The 19,171-nt window shown below is 42.9% G+C and overlaps 1 protein-coding gene across 4 annotated transcripts in view; it reads left to right on the top strand.

The window, feature by feature from the left end:
• Window positions 1-19,171, top strand: part of ETV6 (ETS variant transcription factor 6) — a 126,830-nt gene that overhangs the window by 87,072 nt on the left and 20,587 nt on the right. For all 4 annotated transcript variants that reach the window (XM_056515783.1, XM_056515774.1, XM_056515778.1 and 1 more), the window contains 3 exons: window positions 7,662-7,826; window positions 10,747-10,881; window positions 15,419-15,961. In XM_056515783.1, coding sequence (XP_056371758.1) covers window positions 7,763-7,826; window positions 10,747-10,881; window positions 15,419-15,961 — 742 coding nt within the window. In that variant the 5' untranslated portion in view covers window positions 7,662-7,762. The remainder of the gene's footprint in view (window positions 1-7,661; window positions 7,827-10,746; window positions 10,882-15,418; window positions 15,962-19,171) is intronic.

Genomic DNA, 19,171 nt, shown 5'->3' with positions numbered 1-19,171 from the left:
TGAAATCTCTTGGACATGGCTCATGGAATGAGTGTCTAGAAAACCCACTGGTCTTTTCAGCACCTCTGTGGTTGCTCAATTCTTCGGTAGGTTTTCCCTTTCAGAACCTCAAATCCAGCTTCAACACACAAACCCAGCACCATTATCTAGATTGGCTTGTCCTGGCCTGGGTAAATTCTGGTTCAGGCCACAAACTGCTTGTCAGCAGTGGGTAGGCTGCTCCAGCATTGTAATATTTTCTGTTTCTGACTAAAACCAGAGTGGGGCAGCTCAAGAGGGCATCTTAATATCCACTTGTTCTATAGGTTCACTCTGGATGATGCAGTGGAAACAGAAGGGAGACAAGTGGCTGCTATGGGTCAAATACAGATTTCAGTTACAAGAAACACAGCACAACTAGCCACATTAAACCATTGGGGTTGCACTAGAAGCTTTAGTCTGACTATCAGGTCCAACTCCAGAGACTTCAGGAATTGGTCAGCAGTATTCAGGGATTTTTTTGACTTGCTGGGGCTGGGGGTCTTTGGCATAGCAGAGTAATTTTGTGTTACGGTTACTTCATTTGCTTACTTGTCTCTGCATAGAAAAGGAGTTGGGCATAGAATATGAAAGAAAATATTCTTCATTTTGAATTCTGTAGTGTGGCTTCAAATTTTGTGGGGTTTTTGTCCTGGTGACTTCATCTGCTGTCGTTAATCAGTGAGCTGTCTCAGCCCAGCAAGCTAATTTAGAGTCCTGCTTGTGCATTTGATCAGCAAATGCAAACCATGTGTAATGTCAGCAGGTCAAGCGAGGTGATGGAACATGGGATTTTCACCTCAGTTCCAGAAAGGGCCATAGTTGCTTCCAGGAAGCTGAGCTTGGCACGGGGTGTGGGCAATTGAAAAGATTTATTTCCCTGTATGAGAGCTCATTCTAATCGAGCATTTTCCAATCAATATGTTTCTTACAGACTTTCCAAAGGCTGCATTAGGAAAGCAATTTTATTTATTTTATGACCCTGAAGCCCTGAGGGATTCGGGTGTGTCAGCTTCCCAGGGTCTGTGTACAGACAGTGAAAGGAGAAGGGCTGGGTTGCAGGGCACCACACCAGCAAAGTCAGCATGGCAGAAACCCATGTCAGAGCTTTGCTGGGTTGGTTTCTGCAGGTGTCTGCACACATGGAGGCCCCAGAGCAGGCACAGTGCACGGGGCATTACCTGCACTTGTGCTCTACCTCTGACACCTTGTGCAACGGGACTCCAGGAGAAATTAGTCTGCACCTTTTATTTCAGATTACTACTGAAAAAGCTGTTTTTCCCCGTTCCCAGCAGTGTAGGAGGTTCTCCAGAGCCTTGTCATTCTGATCATAGGCACTTTTAGACCTTCTTAAAAAATATGCAAGCCTCACTTGTTTCTTCTCCTGCCACAACTCCTCTGTTCCCTATCCAATCATTTTTTTCATCAACAAGACCTGTAAAGGTGCATTTTTATTTGCTGCCATGCATTTCTTTTGTACCAGTTTGTACTCACCTCCCAAATAATTCTCTCTGAGGATTAGCCAGGATTAACCTTTTCTTCATTTTCTACCTTTGCTTATCTCTGTGCAGGAAAGTGCAGAGGCAGCTCTACTGTAGGATGAGGCAGTCCTGCAACTCAACAGCAATGAATAGCCACTGCTTCTCCACTGCCTGGGTCAAGGGGCACCTGCTGGAAAGAGCAAGTGGTCAGGCACATCACTGCACACAGACTTCTGTTCCCATGCTCGTAACAGCACCTGCACAGACCACCAGCAGTACAGAATTTACCATGTGGCAGGGCTGCATCTTCCACATGTATGCTAACCCCAGAATAGTCCCCGAGGGCACTTATCTACACTCTCCGTCTGCATGGGAATAGCTAGGCATGCCACAGATTTCTGCCATCTCTGAGGAACTGCAAAGACTTCATGAGAAAGCAAGATCTTTACCCTTCCTGCCTTTACCTTCCAGAGCAGTATAGTTCTAAAGAATTGCTGAGCACCCTGTGGGTGCTGGGTGCTTTGGGGAAGTCACTTGGGGTGATGCAGCAGCCCCAGCAGAGAAAGCACACACAAAGAATTGCTGCCTCAGGAGAACCTCAGTGCCTCAGTTTGGAAAGCCCTTCAGCATGATCCCATGCTGCTGTTGAGCTCAGCACTGCCCTGCTGGGGAGCAGTGTGGTGGTGGTTCTGTCATGTCCAAGCACCATACCAGAACAAGGCCCCTGTTCTGCAGCAACAATCAGTGACTCCAAACAGGGAACCAGAGAGCAGCACACACAGCACCATGGCAGTGTTGAACCCGTGTCCTTTGAAGCAGCTGTGCAGCATTCTGCCCTTCAGAGCATTTCAGATGTTAACTGGCAAAGCCCTATGACAGCTCTTTGCATTTTGGTAGTTCAGCACTCTAAACAAAGATGTGAGACAGGAAGGGACTTTAAAAAGTTGCTCTGGCAGAGCCTGGGAAAAGGATTTAAATGTAATCATATGCTTTTTATTCAGACTGTGTTGCCTTTATACAGAAATTAAGACCAAAACACAACCTCATGCACCATGCATCTCTCCTGCTTGACGTGCACCATCATATGCAGTGGCACACATTGGCTTCACAGCTAACAAGGAAAAATTTTGCTAATCAACAACAAAGAAAGAGAGCATCAGTTCCTAAAGAGCTACTTGGTAGGAAACATTAAAGTGTTCTGAACTTCTCCAGCATCATTTTCCCACTAAAGGCTCACAGTAGCTACAGACATGAGCTGGCTTCCCTGATGCTGCCAGTGATGATGCATCTGTCCCTGGGTGTTTGGGAACCAGCTGCTGATTTGCATGCACTGGCCCCTTTGCTGTTTGCCCAACCATGCTAAGTAGTTTTTGGCGTGGGAGTGTGAACAATTCTGTCTGCCCTGCAGAAAGCAGGGATAAATGAGAGGTCTGTCTTTACCCCCTTCTCACATCATCATCCTGCCTGCCAGGCAGCCAGGCAGGAGAATGGAGAGCGTAGCTGAAGTGGAACAAAAAGTTAGACGAAACTTACTATGAATACTGTTTTCCATGTGCGTGCTGTCCCGTGGCTGTGTCCTCATCTCGAAACTAAAGCAGAACAGCAGCTCTTGGTGGTACTATGCATCACATTTTGCATTGGATTTGTGTCCTCAGATTGTTCCAAAATGAGTCAAGGTGAGAACAGCCTGTGGTACGTTATACTTCACATTTTAGGTGTATCTGTTGCGTACACTGAACATAGCAACTCATACTGTAAAATGCATACTCTGTCTTCCAAACCAAAGACGGGGTTGTTGAGTGCAAGTGCTTTGCTAGATTTAAGGTTGGCTACATCTGTTCAAAAAACAAAGTTGTAACCCCACGACAAGTATGTGGTCGGGTGAAAATACTGCTGGCTGTGTAGTTCTAAGTGCAAGTACTGCCTGAGCAGAGCACTCTGTTTTTCCAACCTCAAAGCCTGACCATGCTTCAGTTTCCTGAGGGGCTCTGTCAGAAGAAGTGAACTCTTCAGAGACTATCAGCCTAAACTGTTGAACAGACCAGTACATTCCTCTTTGTGCCCATATCTGTCGGTGTTTAACAGGTTTACTGGCTACTTCAAAGGGTAAATTCCCCATCAGTCCCTCTGCATTGTACTTTGCTTTGTTGCTTAAGAACAGAAAGGAATGAAGGAACGAAAAGTGGATTTCTTCTGCACTTGAGATGGTTACCAGCTTGTGCCCTGCAGCATGAGAATTGATCATCCTTATCATTTATAAGGTAGACAGAGTAACAGGTGTTAGAAACAGGACTTCAGGTGAGGAATATGCTGCAGAATTAGATAATCTATTAAGACACCAGTGCATCAGTCTGCAGCATTAGAAAGGTGAGCACCAGTTTTGCTCCTTGTTTAATGTGTATAAAGCTGTCAGTTTATAAACGTGTCAGTGAATTATTGTATTTTACTCTACTGGAGGTGGTGCTTAGAAATTGACAGAAGACAGAGAATATGCTTGATCTCACAGAGCCAGATTTTGATGGTTTGCATAGCTTTGTGTAAGCTGCTTTCAGCTATTGAGTTCAAGAAGTTTTTGTTGTTGCTTATTTTTGCACTACGCAGATAAGGAGACCATGATGGGGAATGCTTGCCAGATTTCAACCAGAGGAGCAAAGCAGAGATGGGAGCAGAGGCAGGTCTGACTCTTAGGTCAAAATTCACCCTGGGGACCATGGCCATCAAAAGGACAGGCTGGGAGAAAGGCAGCATCCCCAATGTCTGATCTGCACCAAGTGAAAGCAGCAAAACATTCCCACTGATTTCAGCAGTCAGTTCAGCAGGCAAAACTCTGCCCTCATTTTGCAACACAGCTCTTGTTTTCCTCACTTTATTCTGCTTGGTAAATATCTTTGTTAGTTGAAGACAGTACTGTTAGCTTCTGGAGAGAATAAAACCAGAGAGATAAAAAGAGCCATTTTCCTCCACTGTGGGCATGACAATAAAAGAAGATGGAGAGAGAAAAATAAAAAACAGCATCCAAAGAAGTAAAATAGTGTAAGTGGGATTAGGTTTTCTTTCATGGACAGTACAGGAAAGCAATTTCATGACCTACTGATAGCAATGTACACTGTGCTGTAAAATCCCTTCAGCTGCAAAGCCAACCATCTCCATGACCTTGTTTTCACAAAACAGCTGCTTCTTCTTTAGAAGGGTCAAAGAAGGTGGCATTCAAGTTTAGTAGATGCTGTACTGCTCATGAAAGAATTATTTTTTGAATGACTGTTTCTGAAGCATGTTCAACAACACTGCTGTGCACCCCTAGAAAAGCCTCCTGTGACTGAACTGGTTTAGCCTTACAAAACAAGTGGGCATGTGGTGGGGGCATGTTTTTTTGAGAAGCCAACTTCCCAGGAAAGCAGCAGGGGAGGAAGGGAAGGAAGTGAGAGAATAAGAAATCCATCTAGGGAAAAGCAGTTTACTTATTTTATGGCACCTTATGTTTTCCAAACACAATGTAAGTATTTTAATCACGGGATCACCCCAGGGGTGGAGTGATGTGGCACATCCACCCACACAGTTTGGCCGCAGCCAAACTGAATTAGACTGGCTGCTTGCTAATTCTCAGTAATTTTAAGCCAAGTGGTCCTAGGTCATATTACTTTGGGGCTTTTCTCACAGGTTTCAGAGGTGCTGCGGAAACCCATTGGAGACCTCATTTGCAGTGTGAAGTGTTGGGTCTGTTTCAGAGCTGCCAGCACAGCTTATGGGGCTTGTCCCAGTCTGTGTAACTTATTTGGCTGTTCTGGATCTAGCACTGATCAATCTAAAGCTCTCTTTGGACATGGTACTTTCATACTAGTTGAACAGAAGGCAAAAATGTTCCCCTGCAGGTGGGAAGTGTGGATCTGTGTTTGTACAGGAGGTGACTATTTATTACATTGTTATCTATAAGGGAGCACACACCTCATGTGAAGTTATTGTACAATTCTGTCCTTGTCAGCTTGATTTTCACAGTGGTGCTTTCTTTTGTTACATGTCTCATCGGGTGAAGTACACATCAGAAGGCTAGTTAGATTTCTACACAACAGTTCTCCTATGGGCAGTTTATTACTTGCATGGTCTGGCAAAGAGGAGGGCAGAAGAAATCACACGTGAGCATTTCAAGCACTCCTCAGGTGGTCTTGTAAAAACCTTTTCATATGTTGTGGTCTGCCTGCATCGTGTCTCACCTTTCTCTTTTAGCTACAGCAACAGCCTGGGGTCTGGGGTGTATTTTCTGCAGGAATAGCCCATTATTCAGCAGAAGACGAACCTCACTCTGGCATTTTAGATGACAGTTTCCATGTTTCTGAGCAAATGTACACCTCACCCCAGTCCCTTCAAAAAGAAAAGTCCTACAGAAAACTCTGACCTCAATAAGCAGACCCTAATTCATAGGGGGAAGAGAATTTACTTCATAAATAATTAAAAGCTACTACTTGTTTCTACAGAAACAATACAATAGTATGCTACAGTTGAAAGCCAATGGAAATGCTTGCTACGGCCATACAGACATCCCTTCCTTAGATCAGCTCTCACCCTTTCTCAGGCACAATCTCAATTCCTCTTCTGACAGAGATTCAGTTCTGTATGCAGCTGTGGCTCTGGGACTTTCCAAAGCCGTTGTCTGGGAATCTGGCAAAGCAGCAGAATGCAATTCACTTCATGTTACCTCTTGCTAAAACAGAAATAAAAGGGTTGCCTATCTGTTAAAGAAGTAAAAACCAAATCAAAACAAGAGTGGTACGACTCTCCCAGGCTTCTTTTAGTGTTTGGTAGGAGGAGGGTAATCAAATCTCAGAGAATGGTGTGCCAGGAAGGAAATTTCTTCCCATGTGCAGCGTACAATCAGCCAGGTGCAATACAAGGAAGGGAGGTTCGTCTTCCTCTGAAGCATAAGGCACTGGCTCCTGCCAGAGGCTGTGTACCAGAGATCTGATCAGATATGGCAAATTTTATGTTCCTATGCACAGTGGGTAAGCTTTGTAGCAAGTCAAACAATGAGTCATCTCACGAGGGGGAAAGGAAAATAAAGCTTTTATCGCCCATTGGATTGGAGATAATCTCTCTACTTGGGTATAAACAGCTCTTCACTGCGCTCCCTTCTCTCCAGGGGAAGGAAGCTGTTTTAAATTTGTGTGTAGAACAGATATTGAATTGTCATACCTCCCAAGCTTCTCTGCCTGAGCCCAATAAAGGTAGCAGGCAAAATGTCTTTGATAGTGATGTGGTTGGGCCTCTGTGAGTAAACACAATAGCCTAGGCGGTATAAGCTGTATGAGCTGGCTGGCAGAAAGGGAGTGCCAGATTCTCCTTGGCCCCTTAGAAGATCTGTCCCCAAACCAAATATCCCTACTATTTTACAAAAAAAAATGCTATACCCTCTTTCATGGACCTAGTTACATTGGTAATACTTGATTGCTCCACAGGAAACACAGGCTAAAGCAGTGCCAAAGTGCTATTGAGTGGAGGTGGCACAATCTTGGCCCTGGCTTTCCTCTCCAGTGTGAGAATGGCACTTGTTCACGTCATGGCACCTGGAGGAGGGGTGGGCCTGTCTGAATGCACCTCTCTCAACAATACATGTGCTGATAATAACACTGTGACAGGGGCTGTGTTTAAACAGCCCTTCCTTACAGACCCCACCCCAGCCACCTGGAGAGAAGCCATGGCCACCTTGTGTTTGACAACTTTTCATTATTCTTGATCCATGACTGTACAAGGGGTGTGAAGAGAGAGCACACCTCTCTTCCATGAAAGGATACACACCAAGGATGGATGGCACCAAGGACTTTGCCTGCTGCCTGCTCTGCACATCAGAAGGAGCACATGCAGGAAAACTCTTCCACACAGTGAAAACCTGGAATGAAATAATGTCCTGTGAGCTTTCTTCAGGACGCTGAGGCAGTTCTCATTTCTCTGTATGTCACAGATAAACCAAAGTGCCAAAGTATTTCGCAGTCCAGTGTTTAGAGTAATCCTGCACCAACATGACATTGCTCTCTTACACTTTCCCCTGAGACTTTGTACATTATGCTGTGGGGAGAAAGGGAGAATTCAGTGATGGAAATTCAGTGATGTCTGCCTGTGTTCCTCTGCATTGTCTCAATTTGGTAACAGAACCGTGGTCTCTTTCTGGCACAGGTTTGCAGCCGGTTTACTGGAGCAGGGAAGATGTGGCACAGTGGCTTCGGTGGGCAGAGAAGGAGTTTTCCTTGAGACCCATTGAGAGCAACACCTTTGAGATGAATGGCAAAGCTCTGCTGCTCCTGACCAAAGAGGATTTTCGATACAGGTCCCCTCATTCAGGTGAGGATTATTTACAGAAGCTGTGATTGGAAAGAGAGAGGAAGCTGCAACAAAAGCTGGAGAGTCAGAGGAGGAAATGGTCAGGTTTGCTGGAGTGGACTGGGAAAAAGGGAGGGTGGAAGTTGGACACAGAAACTTATATGAGGCAAGGACAAAAAGGACAAAGAGGGAAGGAAATCTTGATACCTGAGTTGTAGGCATATTTGAATGCATATTCAAACCCAAACATCCAACCTGTTTATAGTTAAAACTCCCTGCAGAACTCCCAGAAAGCAAGCTGCTCTGGCAGCTTTTTGTGACTTCCAGCTCTTCCCTGTAAAGGCTTATCTGTTCACAGACCCAACTACAGCAGCAAATTAATCAAGTGCTCCAGCCTCTTTAAACAGCCCATATTAGCATTTTGCCTCCCAGTTGTCTTGGCTGAGGTGCTGCTAAAAGTGACTGCAAAACTTCTTCCTTGGGGACTTTGCCTCTATTTAACAGCCCCTGTGGGCTTTGCTTTATTTTACCATATTCTCACATGTGTTGGAGTCCAGCTCTCAGCATAGCACAGACAGGTGAATCAGTCTGCCTATTGCTCAAGTTACGTCTTAATTTATTCACAAAGGAGATTTAGAAATGTGTGTGTTGCCTGCCTGTATTTGTATCCCCTGTGGTCTGTCTGCTCCAGTTTTACAGTCAGAGTAAGCCTCTGCCCTCCTTTGTCAGGGGTGTTTAACTAAATATGAGTTGTGAGCTTTGTTTTTTGTGACCACATGAGGTACTCCTGTTAAATATAAAGGCTTGCACTTCAATCACTACAGGTGATCAAAGAGCTTGGACCCAAGTGGTGACAGAATTGCTGTGAGGAGGCTTCCAGTGCAAGGCTTACAAGATGCAGGAGTACAGCTGGTGCTGCTGGGATCCAGCTGATAATCAAGCTGTGGGTCTAATTCTGCACCAGCCTGCTTGGCCACTCTCCACAACCATCCTCCTGCAGAATCTGTCTCATAAACTGTTGCTTATGTTTAGTATATATAAAGTTTTTTAAGCATGTGCTTCAAATCAGGACTGATTTTGTATGGAAGACGAGCCCAAACATTAATGTCTGTTGTCACTGTAAGACGTTAGTGAGAACGAAGGTCTTTTTTTTTTTTTTTCTGGTACACCATTTGGAGTGTAAAAATTATCCCTGCTTGAAGCAAAAGGAGTATTGAAAGCAGGGTTGTGGGCAAAGTCTGCAAGGGGCACCTTTATGTATGTTGTCTCCAACTCCCCTTCCTGCGTGCATGTTCGTACTCTTCCCCTTGTATGCTGTGAGGGCACTTGAAATAAGGAGGATTAAAAATGTTTCTAGGCTGGAAATAGAGTGTTCCCAGAGAAGAGCCTCTGACTTGCAAAATCTCACTTTATTCAGAAGGTTAAGCTGAATTTGGAACAAAATAACCCAGCTAAAGGCCTCCTTCTTTGCATTTTGTCTCTTCCTGCCCTCCAGGTATACTGATACACTGATAATAAAACTTATGGAGGATATCTGAGTCAGTCCCTAAAAATTTAGATAACTGTAGGTAAAGGGACATTGCCTCAGCATTTCCCAGAATTAACTGTACGTGAAATTTAAAAACTGTGAAATAGTGTTTGTCACAGAGGCATTAAGTTTTTCCAGACTGAAGCCACACGAAAGCTGTATCATTTCCCCTCATGGTTAAACCAGGAGAAGGGCATCCACTCCCACAGTCTTGCCAAGAAAGGGGCTCACAGCCCCACAGCTGTTCTGTTCAGGGCTGCCCAGGGAAGGGAGGCAGCAGAGGAGGGAGGGAGGAAGGGAGTACAAAACGTTTTTCACCATCTTAATATTGCTGCACCTATGTGATGCAGAAGTCTCAGCTATTTCATTAGGTAAAAAAACAACCAAAATGTAGACAGCTTTATGGATGTTTTCACAAGTCTGTCTGGCCAATCAAAAGAGGTACAAATTTGCTGCCTTTTTGCTTGGAGCACTAGTTATTTATGATTATGCCACTGTTGCATTCAGTGGTGGAAATTATGTGGTAAAATCACTTTTTAGACTTTCATGTAACTGTGTGCTCAAGGCTTTGTTTTTAATTAGATTTTCAGGTATTGCAATCACCTTTTAAAAATGCCCTAAAGTCACTGCTGAGACAGTAAAAGCAGCCTAGTTGTTAAAAATAAAGGAAGCTGAACTATAGAAAGCAGTATGGCTTTAACTGTTTTACACCAAGAAACTCAAGTTGCCCACAAATTAGAATACTGGCAGTTTACAGAGACAAGGGACAAATGGTACACAGCTTACAATGTCATAGAAACAACTACTAAAAAAGCCCTATGTTTGAGAAAACTTTCCCAGAAAATCTAAGGTTTCTTAAGTGAAACTTCACTAACTTTGTTTTCAGATAATATCTAATTGTTGCAGCCCATTCCTCTGTAATATGAGCAGTGACAAACAAAAGAGCAGGCAGAATGAAAAGCCAAGAGACTTCCTATCCTGTGATGTACAATTTCACTTTGAATGTGCAACCAGTTACACCAGACCAAATGCATAAGGACCTAATGTATTTCGTGTAGATGTTGGAATAAGGTCAGCCATACAAGGTGTAATTTATAAAAGGCACAAAATAAGCAGTTAGTCCTCTGGTCTCCTGGATATTGAAGTGTTATGTTCTGTTAAGGAAAGATACAGAAATTATGGTGCCAGGGAATGTCATTCTGTTTTGCCATAGTCACATTCAGAGGTGTGATGTGCCTTTTTTTCCTTTCAGAGGAGAACTTTGCATAGCAGTGAAATGCAGGATTTACTGCTGCATTTTTGGGTCTGAAAATAGCACCCAGGAGCCATGAATTTGTGCATCAGATGGCTAAATGAGTCTTCTCATCAGTTATGTACATTTTCATTTCCTTTTTCCTGCTGTTTGTCTTTCAGGTGATGTTTTGTATGAACTCCTTCAGCATATCCTGAAGCAAAGGAAAGCCCGTATGCTCTTCACACCTTTCTTCCACCCTGGGAACTCTATCCATGCTCAGCCAGAGGTCATATTGCACCAGAATCATGATGAAGGTAACTCTTGTCTCATTCTTACAGGAGCTGCCATTACAGAGGCGAGTAGGAATTATGTCATTTTCTTGCTCCAAAGTCAGATAAAGCTGCTCTCCTCCCTCTGTCTCCATAGCTTTGGAGCAATCAAATTGTTTAATGAGTCAACAAGCCCTTTTCCATTTATCTTCTATTATTTTGTTCTGTTTCCAAAATATCTTTACAAGCTATGTCAGATACAGATTAAAAAGCAGAACATTTTATTGACCCTATTGATTCATTTTTCCTCACACCCAGTTAGGTAGACAAAGTTGCTCCATGGACATTCAGCATCCTGGAGATGCAGCTAAATGCAGTCATTGGCAGAGCAAGGGAGGGCAGCCTCAGAGGGGAATATCCAGCTCCCAGTCACTTCAGCTGACAGTCTGTCAAAACATCATGCCAGAAGTTCCTGGCGCTGAGCCCATCATGTTGCTCAGCTGTTGGGCTGGTTGAGCAATTCCTGGTGAGAGAAGTGGACTTCTGCAGGTTTTCTCTCATTTTTTGCTATCAGAATCATTTGCTTAGGTCTACTGGTGTGCACACATACCATGATTATCAGAGATGAGGAAAAAAAGAATAGTTACGTTTGTGGAATTGCATATTTGGGCTTCTTCTGCTACAAAATGGAATTGTGCTTCTTTTCACTGGAAATTTGAGGTTTTAATTCTTTAAAAATACACATACTGAAGTAGTTCTTGGATTTCTTGGGTATATAATAGAAAAATATAAAACTTAAGCTTTTTCAGAGGTCCTTTCCATGAAAGCATCAGGCAGAATTCATTTTTTTTCAATTAAAAATTAATGTAATTTTCAATTTAAAAATCTAGGAAAAAGAGTTACTTCTTTTTTTGAGCAAGCAGGAGAAGAGAATATAAGTGAGTTAGGATGTCACCCTGTTCTCTGCTAATTGGAGAAAAGATGTGCTAATTCTATTTGATATGAATCTATTTCAAGATTAAACATGGGATTACAAGAGAAGATTCAAGGGTACTGTCAGACTTGTACAGTTGCCTGTGGCCAGTCTGAGGTAGCCAGAGTCAAATGGCACCAGCAAAACCCTGAGAGTAAGCCAACAGCAGGACAGCAGCAGATGGAGTAAGGATGCTCCACAGTGTTTCCACACAGCTGTGTAAATATTCCAGGTTAGATGAGGGTGCTGCAGGTCAGGATGAGGTTCAGTTGGCAGAGCTGTACAAGAGACAGTTGCCTGCTGTATTCAGACCATTAGTAAAATCTCAGTCTTATCCTCCAGTGTGGCCTTCACCCACGAGTGTTCTCATTCTAAATTTTAAACAGAAATACTAGCTGCTCTCTCAGACACTCCTACATTTAACATATGGAGCAACTTTGACTAGTCAGAGAGGATTTCACAGGGATGATCAGTTGGCCTTTCATGTGTATCATTTAAAAAATACATCTTTTACAATCTAGTGATTAAGAAACAACTTAGATTTCTTCCTTACGATACTCTGGCTGCTGATAGTAGCACTGTTTTTGCTTAGAGAACTCTGTGCTATTACTTAAAACTTCTCTTTATGATGACAAAAATTAAGTCTTGGTTTCCCATGAGAGGAGCTTCAAAATAAGCAAAAGAAACTACAGCTTGCCTGCCACAAGGCTCAGCAATCAAAAAATCTCTATGCCAAAAATTTACAGGCAGGTGAATTTGTTTATTTTGACATTACTTCTTCCTTCTGTTTCACGAAGTCACTTGGGAGAAACTAGCACAATTGAGTTTTCATTTACCCTCAGCAAAATGCGGCTTCCTTAAAAAAAGAGAATGAATGTGAGGAGCAGAACTTAACCCTGGCTAACACAAAAACTGTTACAGAGGGCACAGGTTTTACCCTGGCACTCTTTTGAGTGGTTAAACTTCACAGGTGATGTATCTTTATTACAATCTCTCCTTACTCTGGTGCTCTTTTCCATTTTCTGGCTCTTTTGCCTATTTCCTAATGGATTATACTTACAATCCTGCTTTTAAATGCTTTCCATCTAGTGGTTTCTTACTAGGCTTAGACAAAGCAGGTTTGGCTGTTTGAAATCAATTGACTGCAGTGCAGGATATTGGCTTGGAATGGGCTCTGTCCCTGCAGAGGGATGAGCAATGGAAAGTGAATTACCTTCATCTCCAGTGGTCCTTCTGACAGAGCTCTGAGTCATTTGATGGGATGCCATGCAGGAAGCTTATACTGTCATTCCCTGCACTTCTTTCGTGGGTAAGCAGAGAGTGCCAATCTTTGGGACTGTCATGCCAGCAATTGCTCACTTCCAGAGTAATGAAGCCCCACCCATCCCTATATGGATAGGTCACCAAATGTCTTGGGGAGGTGAATTTCCTTTCATAGCTTTGTCTTCAAGAAGAGTGTTGCTCATTTGGAAAGAAGAGCCAGAGTGAATCTAGTGCTGCCTGAAATGTTTTATCAAATGTGCTCAACTTACAATCGCCAGATGTACCAAGGAATGATTGTGATGAGGATTTTATTCTGTTCAGGGTCATTTGTGTCAGTCCTGCTTGGAGCTGAGTTGAAATTGTTTTATGGCAAATAGCATATTTGGTCATGAGGGGATTCTTTTATTAAGTACTTCAAGAAAAAGATCTTGAAAAAAAGTGAACCACTAGTGTGTATCCATTTGTGGTGTTTCCTCTTCCTGCTTTTCTGAGAGTTCCGTGGTCTCTACTTTCTGTCTCCTCTGTCCAGGTTCAGTTGCACCATGGTTTGGAAGACAGGTAGGATCACCTCTGTTTGGAGTTTGTCAGAGCCAGCTAATGTTTACAGAGAGCTTGGTGAAAAGCACAGCAGGGCATTCCTTTCTACTTTAAAGATAGTTGCTCCCTTCAGCCAAGGCATTTAATGAATAGGACAAACAACACAATATTCTGGTCTATATTTACAGGCCAAGAATGAGCACAGTGCATTTGAATATACAGTGATGGGGGTGGATGGTCTGTAGAAGATAGGACACTGAGTAAAATTTGGGGGTTGATTTTCTTTCTGTTGTGGCAAAGAAAGGAGACTTTAAGGAAAGACAGCCACAGAGGTGGGTACAGTTGTAAATTTTTCCTCTTTGATCTTCATTTGGGCTATCCCACATTCACTGGCCAGAATGTATTTAAAACAGTTTGGGTTTAAGCAAGAACAGTATATAGCTCTGGAGTTTCATGTCCTCCAGCTGTTCCATTGTGAGTATCTTGAATAGCCCTACAAATGCACTTTTCTTGTCTGGGACCACAGGTGTGTTTAATAAGTATTCTAGAGCAATGTAGGTTCTGCCTAAAATTCCAGGTTTTCCTGTATACTTAAGTGTTCTTGTGCAGACGCTATGTCACTGCCTGGCACTACATTTACTCAGGACTTGAGCATTTCCTGTTCAGGCCTTTCCCTGGCTATATGCTGATCCATCTCCTGATGCCTGCCTGGGTTCCAGAGCAGCAGGAGCCCTTTAGTCTTCACCTCGACAGGATCTTCAAACAGGTATCACTGCCTTGGCAAAAGAGCAAGAGAATCATTTAGTGTTAAGAGAAAACGGAGTGAGCAAACAGGCAGCCTCAAATAGGCAACTACTTGTTTCAGTTGTTGACACATACCCAGAAGTTTCCTTCTGTCATCACCCAGGGCTTTCAACAAACAGCACTGAAATTTGATCTGTGTTTTTCTGAAAAAACCTGTTAGTCACTGTAGCTCTGGTGGTACTTTCCTCTTTTTCAGTAGTTTCCCAAGTCAAAATTGATGGCCTTACCTAATCTGAAAGTTTGCACTGACAAAAATTTTAATTTTGTGAGAGGATTGTTAGTGGTTTATCTCCCTACTACTGTTATGCATAACAGCTGGGAAAGTGTGTTCGTGCAAAAGTGATGCTAGAAGTCCTCCTGCTGAAGACATGCAAGTGCTTATGGGGCAATCCATCAGCAGACACCACGGACTAAATAAAAGATGAAAATATCCTTATGAAGATGTAACATGCGCTTAAAATCAAGGCAGGGTTAAAATGTAGGGTTCCATAAAGAGCTTCCTACCAGTAGGGTTTTTTTAAACAACCCAGTTCATATTTTAGACTGAGTTATTCTCAACCTTGACCTAGGCCTTTACCATCTAAAATTTAATACCCAGTATTTTCCTGGAGACATTTCCCCTTTTTTTCTTTCCTTTCTACCTTACAGTGCTCATCATGATAGTAAGAGAAATGACACAGAGAGACATGAATGGCAAGAGATAAGTTTCAAAAAAATTGTGCAGAAACACAGTTAGTACAGTTAAATCAGATCTTGCTTTCTTCACAAGTGTTCTGTCAGTTTCTCAAAATGGGATTTCTCTGACTGTGTTTCCTAAGGAGCTGTTGTTACATGGTGGTGGAGGGAGATTGTTTTCACTGTTTTCATTCTGTGTAGAAATACTTTTCTGGGCATCTGTAGGTTACACAAATAAAAAACATTTGCAAGCTGTCAGCAATAGATTCTATACCTTGATCACAATGTAGACAGTCTGTATTTTGGGGACTGTTTTTTTTTTCTCCACAGATAGCTTTGTTCAGAGACCTTCAAGACCATCTGCAGAGGCAATGCACCACAACCCCCCAACCATTGAACTGTTGCATCGCTCACGGTCACCCATCACCAACAACCACCGTCCGTCACCAGACCCCGACCAGCGGCCACTGAAGTCCCCCATGGACAGCACCTTCCGCCGCCTGTCCCCGGCCGACAGGGTGCCAGGGACAAGGCACCAGCATGAGAACAACCAGCAGGAGCCCTATCCTCTCTCAGTGTCCCCAATAGAAAACAACCACTGTCCGCCTCCTTCCGAGGTGCTCCAGAAGCCCTCCAGCCCTCGCCAGGAGAACACCAGGGTCATCCAGCTGATGCCCAGCCCTATCATGCATCCTTTGATACTGAACCCCAGGCACTCCGATTTCAAACCACCGAGGTTGTCTGAGGATGGGCTGCACAGGGAAGTCAAGCCCATCAACCTGTCCCACCGAGAAGAGTTAGCTTATATGAACCACATCATGGTGTCTGTCTCCCCTCCCGAGGACCACGCGATGCCAATCGGCAGGATAGCAGGTAAGGGACATTCTCTAGGCTACCAAACCAAAGTTGATGCTCTTCATTCATAACTAATCATGCTTTGTTTTAAGAGTTTCTTCTTTCCTTTTGCTACTCTGTGACATCAAGAGTTTACTGGCATTCTGCAAGTTTCGCTACATCTGTGGCTTACGCAGTGCAATATTAATAAATGAGTTTCATGACAGGTAAGCAGAGGTACAGAATGACTTGCCTCTGACCACAGAACGTGTAACTGGTATTGAAACATTTGCATCCTGACATTTGCTGCCTCTCCACCCACTAGCAATCCATTCATTTCCCAAGATACCTATCTCTGAAGCCTTGTTCTGCAAGGAGAGAGTTTTCCAAGAGTTCTAGTCACATTAGTGTCCAGTGCTGTGGAAAGGAAGAGACCATCTGTCAGTGGCCTTTGAAATAATGCAGTGTCAAGCCTATTATGAAGCTGGTAGACTAGTGAAATACCACCTCAGAGTCCTACATCGTAGCCTTTCCTGGGCTTCTCACATCAGGATTGTCACTTTTTACAGGAACAAGGTTGGCTTTGTCCCACACAAACCACAGGCATTGTCTCACTTGTGTTATCGTAAATAACTGACATCACAACAGCTGAATCAGGAGGCTGAGGTTACAGAAAATGTTTCTTGTACTCCAAAGGGAATTGTAAATAGGGAGAGGGGGAAAGGGAATCCAACCACTTCAGAAATACACTGGATGCCCCAGTAACCAGTTTCTTTTGAGAGATGTAAATATACACCACACCCAGAAAGATTCCACACAGTTGTGTCAGCAGTGACCTAATGTGATCCCCAGCTCCTGTGGGGTATTACAGATGTCCACAGAGCTACAAACACCTTGTTCTTTTTTGTCCTTACATGCCTTAAATTTGTTACAGATGTGGTGCTTACTCAGCTTTTATGAGGAAGATTTTCTATTTTCTTAAGATTTGCCCCTTTAAATTCCAAAGATACATATCTTACCATCTAGTCAAGATCAAGCACAGCAAGGACCATAATCCTTTCACTAACAGAAAGATGAATTACAGAAATTAATCCTTTGACAGTTTTGCCTGGCTAACATTTGTCTCTCTCCTTTTGATTTTTATTACCCACCAAATTCCCAACAAGTTAATAAGTATACTTAATGTTATGGCAGAGGAAATACCCTACTTGTTGCATCACTGGAGATTTCCTTCCCACAAAGTGTTGTTGGGAGATCAAGATCAGTTAATTTTTATTTTCCAGAAGAAAACATTCTTTAAAAATAAACCTAGTCTGAAGTAAATGTAAGAGAAAATATGAAGAGTATGTAGTGGTATAATTTTTTTACTTTACCCTCAGGAGCTTTCTTACCTAGTTGAGAATCTTTAGTTTCTGCATGTTGTGCGTTGGGTCCAGTGATGCCAGCCCCAGTAATACTCATGTCTTTTCTATCCCTATGTTGTTTGCAGGGCAACAGAGCCCAAACCCTTGGAAATCTGGGCCTAACACAGTTGCTTGGCAAGTATGTGTAGCCATTAAAAATACTATCCAAAGGCTATACCTGCAGACTTAGTTGCTTTCCCTTGCAGGCCAATGGCTTCGCTGACACCCACAAGCAAGGGTGGCATACCTGAAATAGCTGGTAAATTATTTCATGCCAGAAAAACCTGGAGTGTGTTCAATCATTTGGTTCAGATGAGGGCAGTGTTTTATGGCCCAGGGTTGGGGAATTACAGAGCTTATGGTTAGATTGATTAGATTTCTGCTGATAAATTGGCCAGCATGCTTCCATCAGTGCTCAAGTCCTTTAATTGTAAAATCTCACATGCCTCATTTGCTGTACAGGCACAAGCTACTGCTCCTTTGGTTGGATTGTAATGGCCCCTGAACTGTAGAGACACTCTCTAAAGAGCTCACAGCTAATTTAAAGGTGATAAAAACTGGATTACTACCAAGCATTTAGATGGCCCGTACTTCATGCCTGAAGTCAACTTCACTGGAGCTGTTGAATTCAATGGCCCCATACTTAGGCCCCCAGAAAGTATCTTTCTGTCTGCTTCCCACCCATCTCACAGCTCTTGCCAATAGGTGATTTCACTTCTTTTTTATGTCATCATAAATGTATTTTTCATTTCAGTGTCCTTACCTTTACTGTCAGTTTATCATGGAGGTGCTTGACCAATCGTTCTCACCACTTCAGTGTGAGAGAGACCATGAAAGGTGTGAGACGTGGCTCTTAAACTGCAAATGTACATCAATACGTAAATATAGAAAGATCTATTTTTTTAAAGCTTTAAGGTTAGAAATCACTGGCATTACTTTTATTTTCTTGATTAGGATGACTGATGGGTTGGGCGATGAGTTCTACCAATAGTCCAGTGCCAGAGCTACGTACTCAACTGTTTACACTGGTGAGAGGAACCTTGACTTCCTATGGCTTAACACTTGCATGTAGGTGATTTTCAGGAGAGACAGTGATGAGGAGCTACTAGGGGAGCCTGGTAGGCTGCTGACTGAAGCCTTAGGCTGTGCTCCAGAACATCTGTTCCGGTCTCAGATGTTTTATATTTCAGAAAGAATTTTCCCTGGACTTAAAACACTTCACAGCCTCATGAATCTGTTTACTTGTAGATTGAGTGTGTTTTTAAATGCAGCATGCAATTAGTTGGTGCTGAGAAAAAAACCAGTGATTTTGCTTGCTGCTATAAACAAATACTCTCTTTTCAGGAGGTCAGTCAATAAAGCTCTGGACTTTCTGTCAGACAAAGTAATGACCTCTACTCACTGGGTGACTAATCTTTCCTACCTTTTTATGTAATACCATTTTTCAAAATATTAATTTTACTGGTAAAGCACTTTCTCTTTTACAGCAAAGGATTTCAAGTTGAAGGTCTCATTATCTTTTCATCTAAGGCAAATTAACACTTTTCTAGCAAAACCAGAGGCATACAGCATCTTTGTATTACTCATTAAGGTCACATATATAATTCATCATTGGCTAGAGTTGATTTTGAAAATTATGGTTAGCTATCTTCTGAACATAGTATGTGCAAGTCTTTTGCATAACTTTGTCTGGAGAACTGGAGGTCATCATGTTGAGATGACCAAGAAGCAGGTTTGCATCCCCTGTAAAGACACCAGGCAAGGGATAAAAATTAAGTAATTCAGGCATCAGTAGTCATCTAGCTCAGCAGAGCAGTGTAATGCAGAGTTTTCCTTACTGGAACTT

The sequence above is a fragment of the Oenanthe melanoleuca genome, chromosome 1A, assembly GCF_029582105.1.
Source record: "Oenanthe melanoleuca isolate GR-GAL-2019-014 chromosome 1A, OMel1.0, whole genome shotgun sequence".
In the NCBI taxonomy this organism is placed as follows: Eukaryota; Metazoa; Chordata; class Aves; order Passeriformes; family Muscicapidae; genus Oenanthe; species Oenanthe melanoleuca.
This window is presented reverse-complemented; position numbering and strand designations above follow the sequence as displayed.